Source organism: Bos mutus, chromosome 4 (genome assembly GCF_027580195.1).
Source record: "Bos mutus isolate GX-2022 chromosome 4, NWIPB_WYAK_1.1, whole genome shotgun sequence".
NCBI lineage: Eukaryota > Metazoa > Chordata > Mammalia > Artiodactyla > Bovidae > Bos > Bos mutus.
The window spans coordinates 99,333,225-99,353,311 of NC_091620.1; the positions used below are offsets into that span (position 1 = coordinate 99,333,225).

The 20,087-nt window shown below is 33.2% G+C and overlaps 1 protein-coding gene across 6 annotated transcripts in view; it reads right to left on the minus strand.

Moving 5' to 3' along the window:
• PHF14 (PHD finger protein 14) overlaps positions 1 to 20,087 on the minus strand; it is a 199,913-nt gene that overhangs the window by 42,662 nt on the left and 137,164 nt on the right. For 5 of the 6 annotated variants that reach the window (XM_070369782.1, XM_070369783.1, XM_070369785.1 and 2 more), the window contains exon 17: positions 15,664 to 15,781. In XM_070369782.1, the coding sequence (XP_070225883.1) occupies positions 15,664 to 15,781 (118 nt within the window). Of the gene's footprint in view, positions 1 to 15,663; positions 15,782 to 20,036; positions 20,077 to 20,087 lie in introns of those variants that run through there. The other variant, XM_070369788.1, reaches the window with a different exon arrangement.

A 20,087-nucleotide genomic window follows, 5' to 3' on the forward strand; every position in this document is an offset into this window, starting at 1 on the left:
ACTGATTCTATGGACATGAGCTTGAGCAGGCTCCGGGAGTTGGTGATGGACAGTGAAGCCTGGAGTGCTGCAGTCCACAGGGTTGCAAAGAGTTAAGACACAACTGAGTGACTGAACTGACTGAGGGAGGTTTCTATCTTAGGGGAGCTTTTTACTGATGAAGGAACATAATACAGTTGATAAATATATAGAATGTCATGTTTCCAAATGCTGTTCTCACTAAGTCTGGGAAAAACAAGAAGAGGTGAAAGACTACGAAAAAAGAGAAAACTGGAGGATTTGGGAACCGCAGTCATGAATAAACAAAAGTTTATCTCACAGCAAAAATTAGACCATGAGTAGCAGAACTCAAAAGCAGCAGTCAAAGAGAAAAGGAGAATAAGATTATACTTTATATAGTATTTATGGTGTAAACAGGGTAAAGCTTCCACATCTTCACTAAATGTCACAGGGAAAGGGTTGGGAGATGTCTAAATTATATATCACTTTGTCTTCTTCAATAGAGAAAATAAAACTTTCTAAAAATATCTACTTCACTCATAATCCTAAAATGGCATCAAGTGGAGATAAATTGACTTTAATGGTAAGTAAACTAATGACTGGATCCTGGAATAAACTTTGAATTGAGTTATTTAAGTAACAATTTTTTTCTTGAAACAGTTGCATTAAAATAAGAAAATAATGCTGAAACATCTCATGTTCATGATTTGCTTTAGACTATATTATATTATATATATTACTATATATCCTCTTATTATCTATATATCTTATTGACTTCCCTGGTGGCTCATATGGTAAAGTATCTGCCTGCAATGCAGGAAACTCAGGTTCGATCCCTGGATTGGGAAAATCCTTTGGAGAAGGAAATGGCAACCCACTCCAGTATTCCATGGAGAATTCCATGGACAGAGGAGCCTGGCAGGCTAGACAGTCCGTAGGGTCACAAAGAGTCAGATACCACTGAGTGACTAATGTACACACACACACCTTATATATCTATGCTTCAGAAACTGGATCACAGATATCTGCTAATCTATATTTTAAAAACAGAATTTTAGAATACTATTTTTGTCTTTAGAAGTTGAAAAAATAGTCGAGTCCCTCAGGAACACAAAAGTGAACTGAAAAAAATGCTCTGATGCATTTTGAACTTTTCAAAGTGATTCTTAAAAAATTTTAACCTCTATAGGCATACCTTAAAGAGTTTTCAAACCAGCGAAGCAGATAATCATTTGTAGCCATTATCAAAGGTACATTTAACAAAAAACCAACTTAACTTCAATGACAATATAACACTGCAACATAAACCTTTAAGAAACCTTCAGAGAAAACATTAAAATAGATTGCATCTTAGGTGACCAGAGTTTAAATTTAGCATATGAATATGGTCCAAAGGAAAAAAGAGAAAATTTTATTAAAGCTAGCTAAAATAACCTATAGAAGTCTGAAATCACAAAAGAATGTAGATGGCTGAGCTAGATCACAGGTCAAGATACAGTGGAACAAAAAGCTACATAGATGGATCTTTATCTGTCAAGACGAAATGAAACATTTTTAAACATTTTATAGATGAGGTAACAATTTCATACTTTTTGGTTAAAGAACAACAAAAAAATTAACAAAAGAACTAACCCATATGAGTCTAAACTGCATAATAAATAGTTTTGATCTACCGACAAACAAGGTATTTGTTTTTGAATAAGATTTTTTACTGTAAAATTACGTTACCATTGAAAAAATATACAAAACCTTCCAGTTTATGCATAAAGTGGCTTACATGGTACAAATCCAAATATTCGTAAACTATCTTTGCAAAACGATTGCACGTGGTTGGTTTTAGTTTCTCTTTACAGTACAGACTTTCAGACTTTTACAACTCATGACATACATTAGGCAGTAATATTTGACTCAGCTAAAACACAGTGCTTAATGCCTAATAAAACTTTTTTTTCACTTTTAGATCCCTTCCCTCACTTCCCTCCAACTACAGTAGATTAGATTCTGCCAGGACCACATAAATCATCTATGTTGTCAAGCGGCAGCTCCCTAAACATAGACACTTATTTCACTGAATTTTATAAAGAAAGGGCCTTGAGGAATTATAGTCCATCTTTTAATACTTTATAGGGGAAACATCTTTAATTTATTTATTTAAGAATTACCTTAAGTCTCCTATTCATTAAAAAGATCGGAACAGATCCCATTTAACAAACACTTTTCCTTTTCCTATTACTACCAGTGTTTATTTGTAAAAAAAAAAAAAATTAACTGAGTTTCTATATGATGAAAATCTAAAGTGGCTTCAGGACAAAATCTAATTTGAGAACCTCTTGCAACAAGGAATAGAGAATCAAATTTCTAAAACAAGGCTTTGAATCAGGCAGATCTGGGTTTGAATCACTGTTATACCACATATTTGCTGTGTAAAACCCAACTTCTTTGAACCTCATCTTTTTTAATCTACAAAAAGGGGCTGAAAAATAGTAACTACCATAAAACCAGTAATATATCATATAGTGAGGATTAAATGAGATTATACATTTTAAGTGCTTACATAATGCTAGGCACATAGAGGTACTCAATGAATATTAATTACTAATATTACTAGTAGGGTGTTCTTTTTTATTTTTAAAATGTTCATTTTTTTGACTCATAAACTACACTGAGTCTATCTGAGCAAAAAAATACTGTACAGTACTTTAAAAATCTCATTAGAAAAGAGTATTTAACACTATGGGAAATTGTCACATAATGCAGTTACATGCAGGTAATTTTTAGTATTTTTCTTTCTGTTTTTAAAATTTTCCAAATACTCTACAAAAACCATGCATTACATCTGTAAAAAAATTTTTAAAACACACAAAAGATATGTAATTCTTTTTTCTGACTTCAAATTTCTTCAGAAAAGTAGAGCCAGAGAATAAAAAAGGAGAAAAAAAAGAGTAAGAAACATGAATTTTTTAAAGCAAGACTTATATAAAGGATATTAGTTTTATTACACTAAAAATTTGCTATTTTGAATTACTACTCTCTAGCTTTAAAGTTAAACAAAACTCAAATACAGTCTGACACCTCAATTATATTTAATCGTATCTTCACACTAATATTTCACCTGGAGATCAAGCTGTTGTGTATTCTTCCAGTTAAGCATATTCTATTCAAGCTTTATAGTAAAGGGAGACTATGCTGCTGCGAAGTCGCTTCAGTCGTGTCCGACTCTGTGCGACCCCATGGACGGCAGCCCACCAGGCTCCCCCGTCCCTGGGATTCTCCAGGCAAGAACACTGGAGTGGGTTGCCATGTCCTTCTCCAATGCATGAAAGTGAAAAGTGAAAGTGAAGTCGCTCAGTCGTATCCGACTCTTAGTGACCCCATGGAGGGCCCACCAGGCTTCTCCATCCATGGGATATTCCAGGCAAGAGTACTGGAGTGGGGTGCCATTGCCTTCTCTGAAATGGAGACTATAAGATAATGGAAATGGCCAAATAACACTTATTTTTTGTAAATGTAATATAAATTTATCATTACATTATGTCCTAATTATTAGATTGAAAGATAATATTTTAAAAGATAGAAACTTTCTCTCTCTTGATTAACATTAACCCAGATAAAGTAAGTAGATGGATCATTAATCTTAAGTCCCAGGTATTCCTGTAGCAAAACTGGTACTGTAGTGACCCTTAGGTTTGGATGCTATCACCTGCAGAGTGAGAAAAGACAGTGAGAACAGGCAAAAGAAGCTTATCAAAAGGCAAAAAAAAAAGTCTGATAAAAGGGAGAGAAAACCAGAAGAAAACAGGTGCACTGAAGGCAAAGATGTATGTGTTTAGCCGCTCAGTCATGTCCGACTTTGCGACCCCACAGACTGTAGCCCACCAAGTTCTTCTGTCCATGGTGATTCTCTAAGGCAAGAATACCTTGCCTTAGAGAACCCAAAATGGAGTGGGTTTGCCATTGCTTCCTCCCGGGGATCTTCCCAACCCAGGGATCAAACTCAGGGCTCCCACATTGCAGGTGGATTCTTTACTGTCTGAGCTACCAGGGAAACCTAAAGGCAAGGAAGGAGTTTGTAAAAAAGAAGTACAACAGTATCAACAGCTATATAAAAGTAGAAAAAAATATGAAGCTGAGTAACAGGAAGATTGATAGGGACAAAGAGAATCGATAGCTCAGAGAAGATCCTTGAGATACTGCTGGACAATTCCAGAATGAGCAAAGAAGAAAGGGAATATTACAGATACTACAGTACTGAACCTAACTCAGTCTATCTTGAACCTGCTTGTCAGGTTGAAAGAAAGTCCCATTAGAGAAGAATAAAGTCTGAGAATGAATGATATTCTGTAGGTACAATAAGTGAATACTTCAGAGACAAAACTGTGTGTAAGGAATTTAAAAGAAATTAGGGTCAAAGAAGGTTCTTTGACCCGAGGTTCTTAAACGTTAGTAAGTAAGTATAATTATCACCTGTGGTGCTTATAATAATGCTGATTGCTGGGCGTCATTCCAGGAATATTGATTTAGCACATCTGCATGGGCCCTCCACACTGCCTATTTAACAGTACTTTGAAAGTGAAAGTGAAAGTCACTCAGTCATGTCTGACTCTTTGTGACCCCATGCAGTCCACAGAATTCTTCAGGCCAGAATACTGGAGTGGGTAGCCTGTTCCCTTCTTCAGGGGATCTTCCCAACCCAGGGATCCAACCCAGGTCTCCCACATTGCAGGCAGATTCTTTACCAGCTGAGTCACAAGAGAAGCCCAAGAATACTAGAGTAGGTAGCCTATCTCTTCTCCAGCAGATATTCCCAACCCAGGAATCAAACCAGGGTCTCCTGCATTGCAGGAAGATTCTTTACCAACTGAGCTATCAGGGAAGCCCTAACAGTACTTTAGATGACCCTAATGCAGATGTTTGTAGGCTATACTTTGAAGGGAAATCACTGAAATTTGGGCTAGGCAGATTGACAAGTGATGAAAATCTCAAATTATAATATCAAAATCAGAAGTTCAAGAATTTTTTTTTAAGACTAGCATATTTGATATTCCCAGAAGAGATATTCTACTTTTAAAGTTACATGAAGGTAAACAAATACAGACATTTATAAACTATTATTAAGAATGTATATTATTAATGGTTTCTTCCACTGAGAATCAGGGGAGCAGGTGGCAGAGAGAGAGAGAAAGGTATGAGGTGTCAAGTCAGGGTTCTTAGGAATTTACATGTATAAATCACTGCCCTTTAACTTAAACAAATAAAGCATGTATGAAATTCTACCTTTTTGAGAGAAAGGCATTAGTAGCATCTGAGAATGAGTACTAATTTACTTATTTACTTCATGGGAAGCTTTCTTTTGGCACAAATGTTTGTGAGACATATTGAAGGCACATAATCATTTTACGGAATTCTAAATGTATTTACACAGTTGCCCTAAAAGTTAATAACTTTAATTTCCAGGTGCCACAAGGAATGTAAAAATGGTGGCCCAGAACTCCCCACATTTCCATCCTTAAAGGTATGGCAACATTTATGTGAAAAAAGGGTATGTTGCCTGTCCTTGATGCTTCAGATGGTAAAGAATTTCCCTGCAATTTGAGAGATCCAGGTTTGATCCCTGGGTCAGGAAGAGCCAGTGGAGAAGGAAATGGCAACCCACTCCAGTATTCTTGACTGGATAATCCCATGGACAGAGGAGCCTGGTAAGCCACAGTCCATAGGATTGCAAAGAGTCAGACATGACTGAGTGACTAACATTTTTACTTTATTTCTCTAAAAGCTATTTGTTAGGCTTGATGAGTCTTTTGTTACCAAACCACATACACCTTGATAAAGTAAATTCATAAGTTATCTTACAACTATCTTCAGTAGTTTGCTACTTTTAAATTTTATTTACTTTTTACTTTCATCTCAGTTTCAAGTTTATAGCTTTCATGACCTTGACATGGAAATAATATTCCTCCAGTCTATGGGAAATTTCTTTGATATTTCTTCACCTATTAACAAAACATGATTTTGGTTAAAAACACTTTTCCCTAAAAAAGAACTCTTGCCTGTATCAGTTATGTCTTAGACATGACCTTACTCTATTTAGTGTAGAACTCTGAGAAAAGAAAAAATTTTTACTTGGAATGTGTAAAGATAAAATATAAAACACAGCAAACTGCTCTTCAGATTACTTAAAAAAAAATTTACAGTTGAAAAATCAGAACATTATCGCTGATTTTGAACCCTTCTCTCCACAGCTAAAATGACTGCTTATTTTTAAGAAGTCATTAAGAAGACATGTTATTTACTGACCACATACACCTTGATAAAGTAAATTCTAAATATTGCCACTAAACTTTTCACAAATGAGCAACCTGAAACTCACATTAAGTGAAGCAACTTGCTGAAGGTCACAAACATTGTAAATAGTTATTAATAATATCTGAACTCAGTTTGCTTCTTTTCAAAGCGTATAAAGCTCTTACCTCTACATCACACTGCATACTTCAACTTTCTGTACATTTTAAATTACTCTACTTTCTTACTCAACAATGACTCAGTTTATAACTCTGAACCTCATGGCAAATTTTTATGGAAAAAAGAAATATTATCACTTAAAGAAACAAGCTACTTGTAGATACACATTCTAATTTCAGAATGTCAAAAATGAGTGTGTTAACTTTGGTTTCCTCAGGGTATGTGCCTAGTGCATACATAGAGAATCTAGAAAGACGGTACTGATACTTGCAGGGCAGCAACAGAGACACAGACGTAAGACAACAGACTTATGGACATGGGGTAGTGGGGAGGAAGGAGACAGTGGGACACAGGGAGAGAGCAACATGGAACCTTATATACTACCATATGGAAAACAGACAGCCAATGGGAATTTGCTGTATGACTCAAGGAACTCAAACCAGGTATCTGTAACAACCTAGATGTGTGGGATGGGGAGGAAGGTGGGAGGGAAGCTCAAGAGGGAGGAGACATAGGTATGCCTACGGCTGATTCATGCTGATGGTCCACAGAAACCATACAATTATTGTAAAGCAATTATCCTTCAATTAAAAATAAATAAATTTAATTTTAAAAAATGAGTGTTATAATGTAACATAGCCAATGTAACACAGGACACTAACCCTTAATTTTTAGTTTCTTTTTAATCTTGATAGGATTCTAGCAGAAAATCAAGGTTAGAATGCTTAAAATATATTTGATATCAGAACTCAATTTCATTAGCTATCAGAGTTCATACATTTAATTCTCTTCAGTCAATTCAGTAGCTCAGTCATGTACGACTCTTTGCGACCCCATGGACTTCAGCATGCCAGGCTTCCCTTAATTCTCTTAGCTTAGATTTAAAGAAGTCTAAGTTTTAGATAGCATATTAAAAAGCAGAGACATTGCTTTGCCAACAAAGGGCCATCTAGTCAAGGCTATGGTTTTTCCAGTGGTCATGTATGGATATGAGAGTTGGACTGTGAAGAAAGCTGAGCCCCGAAGAATTGATGCTTTTGAACTGTGGTGTTGGAGAAGACCCTGGAGAGTCCCTTGGACTGCAAGGAGATCCAACCAGTCCATTCTGAAGGAGATCAGCCCTGGGATTTCTTTGGATGGAATGATGCTAAAGCTGAAACTCCACTACTTTGGCCACCTCATGCGAAGAGTTGACTCATTGGAAAAGACTCTGATGCTGGGAGGGATTGGGGGCAGGAGGAGAAGGGGACGACAGAGGATGAGATGGCTGGATGGCACCACTGACTCGATGGACGTGAGTTTGAGTGAACTCCGGGAGATGCTGATGGACAGGGAGGCCTGGCGTGCTGTGACTCATGGGGTCGCAAAGAGTCAGACACAACTTAGCGACTGAACTGAACTGAACTGAAGTTTTATGCAAAAGGTTACTTCTGAAACCACAATACATAGGTTAGAAAGACAATTCTTCAAGAAATAAGTAACTCTATAAAATGATGAAATGGTAAAACTAAATGTTTAAATTAGAAGAAAGTAACTATATAAATATAACTGTATGTACATCTAGAATACATGATCTCTCTGTTTTTTGAAGCTAGAATTTAAGCCTTTCCTATTATTCAGGTGTTCCTTTCACAACTCTGAGAATGGGCTTGCTTAATTCAATTAAGACCATCAGTTTGCAATGAACAATGTCTTTCACACTCACATTATACATGAATACTAGAATAGTAAGTTTACATAATTAATATATTCTTCATTCCTCCTTGGTATATTACATAACCCCAAATTAATGTTTCAAATGCTGGGCTAGTAAGGTAAAAATATTCTTACTAACTTGTTAAAAGTTGTAATGAAATATCCTTCAGCTTAGCCACCAGATTTTTAGTAGGTAACTTTTCCTCCAAAATAAAAACAAAATTTTTTGAAACCAAAGGATAGAATGAAGTTAGTGATCTCTAAATGATATTCCTATATATGGCACCCTACTGCACTTTATTTATCTTGGTTGATTCAGTTTCTCATCATACAGTATTCCATTAGAGGGTTCACAGCATGTTATTTAAACATATCAAACCCACATACCATCTGAATTAGAAAATGGCTTGGTTTTCCAAGTTTGTAGAACGTGTAACTTAAAAGGTGATTTAGTTTTTCCAATTTTTCAAAATATTGAGAGAAAACATTTGTGTATTTTAGAGGTCCTAATCATTTTCTTTTTCTGTAAATATGATGCTGAGATATATAAAAATGTATGTCATAAAAACTAACAAACTTTACCAGAGGAAAGAAATCCTATTTTTGCAAAGGTTCTTAAGGATTACCCGACCATACTTATTGGGATATGCCAGTGTGATTCATGTGTACTGCAGAGTTCACATGAAAATTATCCTAGATTACAGAATTAACAGATCAGTGTAGATTCCAATTCTGTTACAAAGAATAACCATAAACAATCTGTTTTGGTGCAAATTGTTACTTGATAAAAATATTATCTGGAGATAGGGTTCAGAAACATGTCTAAGACAGTCAAGTAAACAATTTTTTTGAGCAGGCAATAATGACCAATAAAATGTTCAGTTCAGTACATAAATGTTCAATTTAAACAAATAAAGCACACTACTATAGTTGGTATTGCGCTTAAAAAAAATTACTGTTTTATTTGTTTAAATTGAATGTTGATATAATAAACTGAACTTTTTATTGATCATTACTGCAGGCTCAAAAAGCAGTTTACTTGATTGTCCTAGACATGCTTATGAACCCTATCTTCAAGTAATATTTTTACCAAGTAACAATTTTCAGCAAAACAAAGATTGTTAATGCCCTGGTGGCTCAGATGGTAAAGAATTTGCCTGTAATACAGGAGACCCGGGTTTGATCCCTGCATCTGGAAGATCCCCTGGAGAAGGGATTGGCTACCCATTCCCAGTATTCTTGCCTGGAAAATTCCATGGACAGAGGAATCTGGCAGGCTACAGTTCAGGGGGTAGTAAATAGTCGGAGATGACTGACTGAACAACTTTCACTTTCACTTTTTACCAACTATAGTTAGAATTATTAATGGTTATTACTTTTTATCGAAATCACAAAACACTGCTACGAGTCTCAAAGTACTTGATAAAAATATTATCTGAAGCACTCTATTACAAATTAAGACTTAAAAGACATTTATACAATTATGCCTGCCAGGGAAAATTCTAGAGTAACCAGCAACTGCCTGAATTTAGCCTAGGTTAAGGTATAAGATCTACTGGAAGTGTGTGGAAATCTAGCAAAGAGGAAATCTGAAGTTTAAATATTTAACTCTAGCTATCATGAAGGATAACCAGTTTTAATTCTCAGACTTTTAGTAAGTCTACAAACTACCAGAATTGTTCTATGGGATTCTAATTTAGGATACTATGTAAACAACTTTTCTCTAGACTTTACATAACTGTATCAGTAAAAAGGAAAATAAAAACTCAGGAAAGTTTGAAAAAACATATTGTTATAACCACTAACATCATACAAGTTCTAGAAGAATACTGAATTAAGATGGTTAAGCGGTATAAGTTTTACCTGAAAATGACTTCTCTGTCAACCATGCTAAATTTAGAAACTTAAAATCTAACCTAATGCCAGATAAAATCCCAGAGGTCAAATGAATAGCAAAAATATTAAAAAGTCCTCTTTTATGGGTCAGTTATACAATTCAAATTTAGAAGAACTTTAAAGGATAACTCATTTTAATTTTATATTTTTCATAAATCTTCATAATACATAAAGCTCAGACATTCAATTTTCAATATCACCAGGTTCAATTAAATGTGCTTGTTTAATGTATTGTGGCAAGATACTCCTTGGAGAGATTGTTCTGTGCAGTTCTTAAAGAATCAAAATTCTCAATGACTATTTTATTTGCTAATAAATATTCAACATGTCATTTTGACACAAGAATTTCAGTTATAGAATTCTAGCTGCTCAATGCAAAAAAAAAAGTGAAAAATGAAACAAAAATTGAAAAAAAAAAAAAAGCATACTTCCCTACTCAGGGATTTCTAACACAAATGATTATCAAAAAGTACCGCATTTGCCTGAGCTAGTGTGTCATAAGTTTGCAGTTCCAGAAAATCTTACATATGGATTTAGATGAGATTTTCATGCATATGAATTCAACTTATTACCACTAAAAAGAGTACTAGAAAGATGAAATAAGAGTGAACCAAATGGAAGTCTCAAGCTAAGGCAGCTCATTTTGTAGTACTCAGGTAATGATCTGTCATGTATACCCTTTGGCTTTTCACAAAACACAGCATGAACAGGGATGAAAAGCTAGAATCATAACTGGCACAGTCACTGTAAAATATAAGATGTGTATTTAAATCCTCAGTGGCACTGGTGAATATATATATTCTTTCAAAAGGATTTTATTCATGTTCATTTAACCCTATCAAAATATCCTCATTTGGGGTGTTTTAGTACAAAGCAGTTGTTGAGATCTATATCAAGTATACCCTAAAAAAGAGAGACTAGTGAATTGTGCCCTATATTAACGTGGAATAAGAGGGAGAGGGCTCAAATAAATACAATTAGAAATGAAAAAGGAGAAGTTACAATGGACACCACTGAAATACAAAGGATTGTAAGAGACTACAATAAGCAACTATATGCTAATAAAATGGACAACCTAGCAGAAATAGACAAATCCTCATAAAGGTACAATCTCTTAAGACTAAACCAGAAAGAAATAGAAAAGAAAATATGAACAGGCCCATCATAAATACTGATACTGAAGTTGCCATTAAAAAACTCCCAACAGACAAAGTCTTAGACCTGATGGCTTCACGGATGAATTCTATCAAACATTTAAAGAAGAATTAACCTATCCTTCTGAAACTCTTTTGGAAAATTGCAGAGGAAGGAACACTCCCAAACTCATTCTAGGAGGCCAACATTACCCTGATATCAAAATTGGACAGAGATATCACAAAAAAATAAAATTACAGACCAATATCACTGATGAACATAGATGCAAAACTCCTCAACAAAATACTAGCAAACCAAATCCAACAATACATTAAAAGGATCATACACCATAATCAAGTGGGATTTATCCCTGGGATGCAAGGATTTTTCAATATCTGCAAATCAATCCGTGTGAATACCACATCAACAAATCTAAGAATAAAAGCAATAACAGTAGAGAAAAGGAGCAAAGAAAAACTGGAGATATATTTAAGGAAACACCTGTACAAGATTCTGTGACTAGCAAATGTACAAGCTAGTCCTTGTACAAGCAAGTGACTGACTGTCTATTTGGGACAGGATGAAGAAAACCTGAAGATGAATTCAGGTATTTGGCTAGGGAGAATGGATGAAAGTAAGGATGGAAGAAAAAATAAAAGATGGGTGAGGCAGAGGAGTAAGAACAAAATGCACTGATTTTCCAGGTATACAGCATTCAATGGCAACAGTATTTTCACAACATAGCAAAGCACAAGGGGAAAAACCTAATGCTGGTAACTGGTAGGAATGAACTAGCCCCACTGAATACAAACACGTCACATTGTCCTGGGTAGCTACTGCCTTAGTTAAGTATCTTTGAAGCATAATCTGTAGAAGAAAATGTTTTGTGCATGTGTTTGTATGTATGTGTATAGATTTGTCTCTCCATGTGTGTTACATGTAACGTTTATATCTGAGCCCGTGTAGATGGTCATTTTTCATGAAACCTAGTGATTACCTATGGGCTTCCCTGGTGGCACAGACAGTAAGGAATCTGCCTGCATGGAGGGAAACCTGGGTTGGATCCCTGGGTCGGGAAGACCCCCTGGAGAAGGAAAGGCACCCTATTCCAGTATTCTTGCCTGGAGAATCCCATGGACAGAGGAGCCTGGCAGGTTATAGTCCATGGGGTCGCAAAGAGTTGGACATGACTGAAGCGACTATCAGCAGCAGTGACCTAGATATGAAGGACTGATAAGGCAGAGACAGTCTTATATCATACTTTGTGGGTTTGGATAGAATAAAAGTAATTTTATATACAAATATTGAATCATTATGTTGTATATCTGAAACTAACATAATGGAAGTCAATTATATCTCAGTTAAAAAATCATTCTGTTAGGTAAATTGTTATTAAATCAATATCATTAATTATATATTATTATTAATTTAATATACTTGGGTATATTTTATCTTTCATGAGCTAGAACTTTATATCATGGATTGAGATATGATGAATCTTGTTAGACTTTTGTGTTTACATAATTTCATTTCTGTGAAAGTGAAATTAAAAGCAATAGGCAGGACTAGTGACAGAAGATTTTTGCTCTCATAAAGCTTACGGAAAAAGAAAACCCATTACTTCAAAGACAAAGTCATATATAAATACATTATGTTGCTCAGAGTATGCATGGCAGTATTTTAGAACTTCCACTAGTAGGCAAAAATTTAGAGACAATGTTTTAACAGTTAAATAATGTATAAGTGCAATGCATTTTCAAGCACATTTTCAACTACACACCCATACCTTATACAATAATTTACTACACTGGAGTCAAATGTTTATAATAAAGTTAAGACTTCTTGGATTAATAATCCTATCATATATACGTATTTATGGCTATTAACAATTTTATACTCACTTGCCCCCACCTAAATTTATTGGCAACTGATTCCTTTCTCCTGGCAATAACTATTTCTACCTTAGCTTTTCATATCATTATAATATATGAACATGGCAAATATACCTAGTATTAACTAAAAAATATCATTCCACCAAAGCCAGAGGAGAATAAAGGACAAGCAAAACATATCAACTTTTATTCTGGATTTCTTTTAGGCCCCCAAATGATACTAATTTTTTGACAGATGTTAATATACTGCTTTCTTAGTTTGAGAGTTTCTGCAGCAATTTACTGAATTGTAAACCCGACATTATCAATGTTTTCTTCTTGGAACCCAATACTAGTCAACACCTCACACGAGAAAATGTAAACAGAAATTTACTACCTGCTGGTCAGGAATGAAAGTTTTCAAAGTGAGCAAAACAGAGTTGATTTAACACAAGTATCCAAAGGAATGAATTCGGCTTCCCTGGAGGTGCTAGTGGTAAAGAACCCTCCTGTCAGTGCAGGAGACATAAGAGATGCAGGTTCAATCCCTGGGTTGGGTAGATCCCCTGGAGAAGGGTAATGCAACCCACTCCAGTATTCTTGGCAGGTGAATTCCATGGACAGAGGCTAAAGTCCATGAGATTCCCATAGAGTTGGATACGACTGAGCAACTAACGCTAACACAACTTTCAGCTTAACTATTATATTGCTTAATTTTTCATAGGAAAAAAGTAGAAGTATATAATATTCATCTTGATATGATAAAAATATAAATCCATTTCACTGCTGTAAATCTTACAATAAACTGCTGTGACATTCAGCAGTGAGATACCATATTTAGATGAAAGTTTGGAAATGCTGGCTGTTTACATCTGGTGTTCATTCAATCACAGGTCAAAGTACAGCAAGTGCAATGCAACTTTTCAACAACGTATCTTACTAAGAGATTTCCATTCAGAGTTCAAAGATCTTATTCTCTCAAAGAGAGGGAAAAACAAGATACGGGAACAACTCAATGGCTACTGGCATGCGCCTATTGCATTTACAAAATATTAATTTTATATATTCCTAACATATGAGAAATACATCCCCTTGCATTTTCAATGTTCATTAATGAAGTTACTACATAACTTAACAAAGGCACTCTGGATTTAATACAATGCTACATAATTAGAGTAGTATAAAACATTTTTAAAAGAATGTACACAAAAAGACTTATTTATAAAATGCAATAAATGTTTTTTCTTTTTTTTTTTTTTTAATGTTTTTTCAAAAATTGCTTTCCTAATTACTTTTTGAGGGTAGAAGAAAATCCCAAACAAAAAACACACTTAGAAAAATTAAATCACAAAGAGTCCCATAAGATGATTATTTAAAATCTATAGTACACTATTATTTTTTCACTTAAATATAATTTCTAGAAAGCATTTTAAAATTATGTAATAAACTACTGATATTAAATATGCTCCATCTTAAATATGGGTCTTAATAGCTGGAAAATTATTTTTTGATATATAGTTGAAAAACCTTGAGTAAAAAGCTTGATTATTAAATAAAATGCATAATATTCTATTTTAATAACCATTATATAAAATATGTAAAATTTTAATAAATTTCATTATTTGAGAAAACAATAAAGAGTTTTTTTTCCCTATAGCTAAGTGCTTTTCTGTAATTTTTAATACAAAAGCTTTTACAGATGGCATCTGTGGTAAGCTTGAGTAAATCATTTTAACTGATAAAATGAGTATTTTTGATTCCATAATCAGACAGTAATTCAGTGTCAATTTTAATTCGCCCTAAGAAAAACAAATGCACTGAAGTGGCATTTAGGAAAGATGGCTTGAAGTTCATATTACAACAGACAGTCAGCTTTTGTTGTCTATTTAAAGAAGAATAATTTGTTTAACCTAATTGTATTGTCTTAGTTCAAATATATTCAATATATCTGTCAAGTGAGTCAAAGCATCAGGAGTCCAGCTATTCACTCACACATTTTAAATAAAACACATAGTAATCTTAAAATGCTGATCACCACAATTAAAGGTTTGAGCTACCAGAGAAGTCTAAGATTATAATATTGATATTCAAAAGATATAATTTCAATAATTTATTTTCGGAGATAAACTATGAAACAAATTTTTAGGTATTTCATCCTTTCTACTTATCTAAAATAATTATCATACAAAATTTTAGTATATAAAAACAGTTTTCTCAAAGAACACTCATTATAAAAATTCATAATATATTGATTATATATTAAGATGAGTCATGTATAAAATTAAATTGGGTTTTATTGGTTATTCCCTAGGGGTGATAAATAAGAAGAAGATGACAAGTTTTGGTTACTAGATGACTATTTAACATGCTACACAACACAGCTAAAATATTTCATAGAGAAAATTTATATACTTCAGTAGAGTTCTTTACTCTTTAATTTAAGGGCAATAAAATCACCAAAGCAATATTTTCTTCAAGTGCATCAGATTAAAATGTTGGTCCTTCATATTCCAATTATTTTTAAACTGAGGAAGCTGATGGTGAGATGTAGAAAAGCTATCAAAATAAACAGAAACAAGACTTTTTCTTACAGGTTTTCCCCTCTTACCTTAGAAGATGAAGAATCACACTCCTGACATATCCATCCATAGCCTGTTTGTTTAGGAGATTTTTTCAAAGGAGGATCCAAACAACCAAAATGGTAGCACAGTCTGCATTCATCACACCTGCAGGGTAAACAGATTTATGGTGTATCTAAATAATATTAAAAAACATCTTTTCAGAAAACAAAAAACCAGTAAACTACTATATATTTCAATTGTAACACTGTTAATTCTATCCTTAGCTAATAAGATTATTGAATTAATGTTTATGAAAAAGACAATCCAAACCTGAAATAAATGTTTTAGGAAAAACAAAATACCAAAACAACAAAATTAACAAACAAAACAAATATCATTTAGAACACATTGATGGTAGAAATGTTAAGACCATAGGAATAAATTGATGTGTATAGCCATGTGTTCAAAACTAATATTAACATTTTCAATTTTGAACTTAATAATCACTTGCCTGTTAGTTTTAAAATATTTAATAATACAAGATACATATAATTAAAGACTGAATTCAATCTAATACATTATGAGTATTTTTAAAAAATTTTAAATGTAATGAATTCTACTATGCCACACTAAGCTTAATTCTATACGATTTGTGTATCTTATCACTCACTCTCTAAGTTAAGGTCGATTCTAAAAACAATTTCTAATGTTTGCAGCATGCTAACATAATCTATAGCAAATAAAAACCATACTCGGAATTTTATGTTATTTTCTAAAATACAAATTTTCTCAAAAATTTACCTGCTACTTTCAGTGCATGTGGGTTTTCAAAGTACCTCCTAAGTACATTTTAAAGCTTATTAACAAATGTTTTGATAGTGTCTTTGCCACCTATGAGGTACAAAATCTAAGAAAACTACCATACCTATTCTTCGTTTCAGACAATCTCATCCTGCTGACAATGAAGAAAGATCTGTATTATTTCAGTGTTTTTCAAAATGAATTTTGCATCAGTTGGAATAACAAGATGAAAATTTAACAACAAATAACAAAGTTGTATATATTTTATAGAAAGGATTATATTCCTCATTTTGTGTTCCTTTAAGTTAAAAAAATAATATTTTCTCCAAACCAATCTGTCATATTCTCAATGACTTATACATTATAAACTTATAAATCAATAAGTTACCCTTATTGATTTAAAACATAAAAAGTTGAGGAATTTATAACTAGGAAAGCAAAGAGGATATTTTACAGACAACATATTTAAGTAATTATGTTACTTAAATAAAGTACAAAATAACTATTCAATAACTTTTGTTAGAAAAAAAAGGGGAAGGAGTTACTGTGATAACAACATGCAAAGAAAAGCAATTTATTTTCACAATAAAGGGAACTATAAATTTATATTTATAGTAAAAATTTCATATCATTCTACAAAACCCTATCTCCCATTTCAGGAATCAAGAGTTTCAAAAAATTTAGCAAATTAGCTAAGCTATTCAGGTATAAAGAAGTCTAAAACAAAATTCTATGTCTGAAGTTTATGTATGCATTCCTCTACAACTTTCTTCTTATAAACCTAACAAACTTCAGTACTTTTCCAAAAACTTTTGCTTAGACTCAAGAGATGGACTTGAATAAAAATGTTTATTATAATAATTCTAGCTATACAAAAAAATCAAATCAAATGGAATAATAAATGGTACTTTATTTGTTGTGCCAGTATTATACAACTATCCAAAATATATTTAAAAGTAGTTAAAATGTTTAAGTACCTATTTTTCTATTATTAAGAAAATATAATAGATAATAAATAGCTAACATCAAACATTACATAAAACTAAATAGCAAGCCTGTACACTTTTATGTTCTTCTCAATTGAGCTTATTTACCTTTCAGTAGTTAAGGTTCCAGTTACATTAAACACATACAGGACCCTTCAGAGTATAAGCATTTCTGAGTTATGAGAAGCTAGAGATTTCTAGATGGCTAAGAGTGCAACTCCTTCAAGCACGGAAACTAGTATTTCAGTCATCTTCAATGCGAAATTCAAGGAGAATCACATTCTTTGCTTCATCAAGAAAAATCTGTTAGATATGGTTTACTCTATCTTTGTCATCCCCGGGTCACAAACACGAGTAACAGATACTGCTACATGTCTAACAGTTGTGCCAGACTTGTGTGTCTGGAAATGAGTATCATCAGTCTGCCATACTGTCTAAATTGTTGTATTCAACTATTTTAGGTCCTCACTTGCTTGAAAAATATCAGTCACTACTTTCTGATATTGTCAGTGTTATTTAAGTAGCATCTCCCCAACAATAATTCATTGTGGATTCAGAAAACAGATCACTCAAATCTGTGCAAATTGACAGTTAAAAGAACATGGAAATGAGAGCTGCTAAGTACATGGGCTCAATTTTGGTTAACTATAGTCTTTTTTGCTTAATTTAGGTTTTTTTAAAGCAAGTTTAGATTGCCAATAATCTAGGCTTTTGATAGTGAAGAGTTATAGTATTGTTTTCCTAGTTCATATTAAATTACAACCTAACTACTGTATCTTTACAAGTCCATGCCACAGTAAACTTGCAAATTATGACTTCTAGTGTACAACTAGAATCAAACACTATATGAATATAGAGGTAAATCATAATTCATTACCTTTTACCTTCATGGTATATGAATATAAAGATGTGTATATACACAGATATTTCAATCTAATAATTGCTTCCCGGGTGGCTCAGACGGTAAAGCGTCCACCTGCAATGTGGGAGACATGGGCTTGATCCCTGGGTCGGGAAGATCCCTGGGAGAAGGAAATGGCAACCCATTCCAGTACTCTTGCCTGGAAAATTCTATGGACTGAGGAGCCTGGTAGGCTACAGTCCATGGGGTAGCAAAGAGTCGGACACGACTGAGCAACTTCACTTTCAGTTTCTTTCTTTCAATCTAATAAATTAAGAACAAGTTTGTGACACTGAAGTAGTTCAGATTTGTAGCTGATTTCAATTAACTGTAAACTCAAGCTATCTTTCAGCTCAATAAAAAATGCAAAAGGAAAAGATTTTATATGTTAGATTTGTTAGAAGATAATATTGAGTAGATGCTATTTGGAAATTACCCAATCCTTACTGACTCCTTCATTAATTATACTTTTTAGAATGACTTAGTTTACATATAGAACACATGTATTAGTGTTGGGTTCAAGAGGAAAGGAGGAACTTACTTGTTAGAATCAGGGAGTGATATAGGAATTCTCTGAAGTTATAGCTCACTCACTAGTAAATAAAAACTGCAATTCCAAGACTAAGTATTAATAGCAAAAAGAAGCAGTTAATACACTTAGGAACTGCCAAAATCCAGGAGAGGCAAACAGAAAAAGAAATAACCCAAATCTTGAAATCGTAACTATTACTAAATAAGTATAAGTGCTTTCTAAAAATGACTAAAATTATTTCCATGTAGAAAAAAATATATTTGTTCTATACTAAACTATTTAATTGAAAATATCTATAGCTTCATGTGGTGGTAACAAAAATATCCTGAGTGATACAAGTGAACTCCAGTAGAATTTGCAAGAATTACTTCACTATAAACTAATGTAAGAGATACCATTAAGAATCCTAGAAATCAAAGAACAGTTTAGATGGTAAAAATAGTGAATTACTTATTTCACGCACACACATACCACTTTTTTAACTTTGGCAAATTTTGTCAGCCAACAAATTATGGCTTAGGTTACAAATTTAGATCATTTTAAAAACTCAAAAATCAGAAACTCGTAAGGATCTGTGATCATTCCGCTACCAAAAAACTGAAACAGTTGAAGTAATTACTGATTCAATTATTATGACTGCTACATCTAATTCTGACATATACTTGGAAATATATAACTGCAACACATAATATGGAACATATTTATCAAAATAATAAATACTGTGAAAAAAGCAGTCATTGACCCACAAAAGCATACTGATATAACACAATATACTTTATTAAATAACACAAATGTCTATGCTAAAAAAACAGACTATTATACCAATGGCACATATATTAAATGCAAAGACAATGTCTTAAAATAGCAAAAGATAATATAAAACTAATGTATAAAGAAACACAAAGTTTTTTTTAATAAAATGCAAACTGGATACCTAAAGAATATCCTCGAAACATCTAATAAACTTGTACACATTAACATATTATAGGACATTCTAAAATTACAATTTTAAGTGAGATAAAATAAATCCCATTTATAATAAAAGGAAACCTGATTAATTAGATTCTTACTAAATACAACTTTCTACTCATCAGATTTATAATGGATACAGATTTAAACAGTAAAGCAGCTATATGTATATAGTCTTTTACACATTCATCTAACAAAATACAGTGACCAAATAAACATAGTTCTATATGTATTTAAAATACTTACTTAGCATACGGTTAAGTATAGCACCCTAGACAAAGA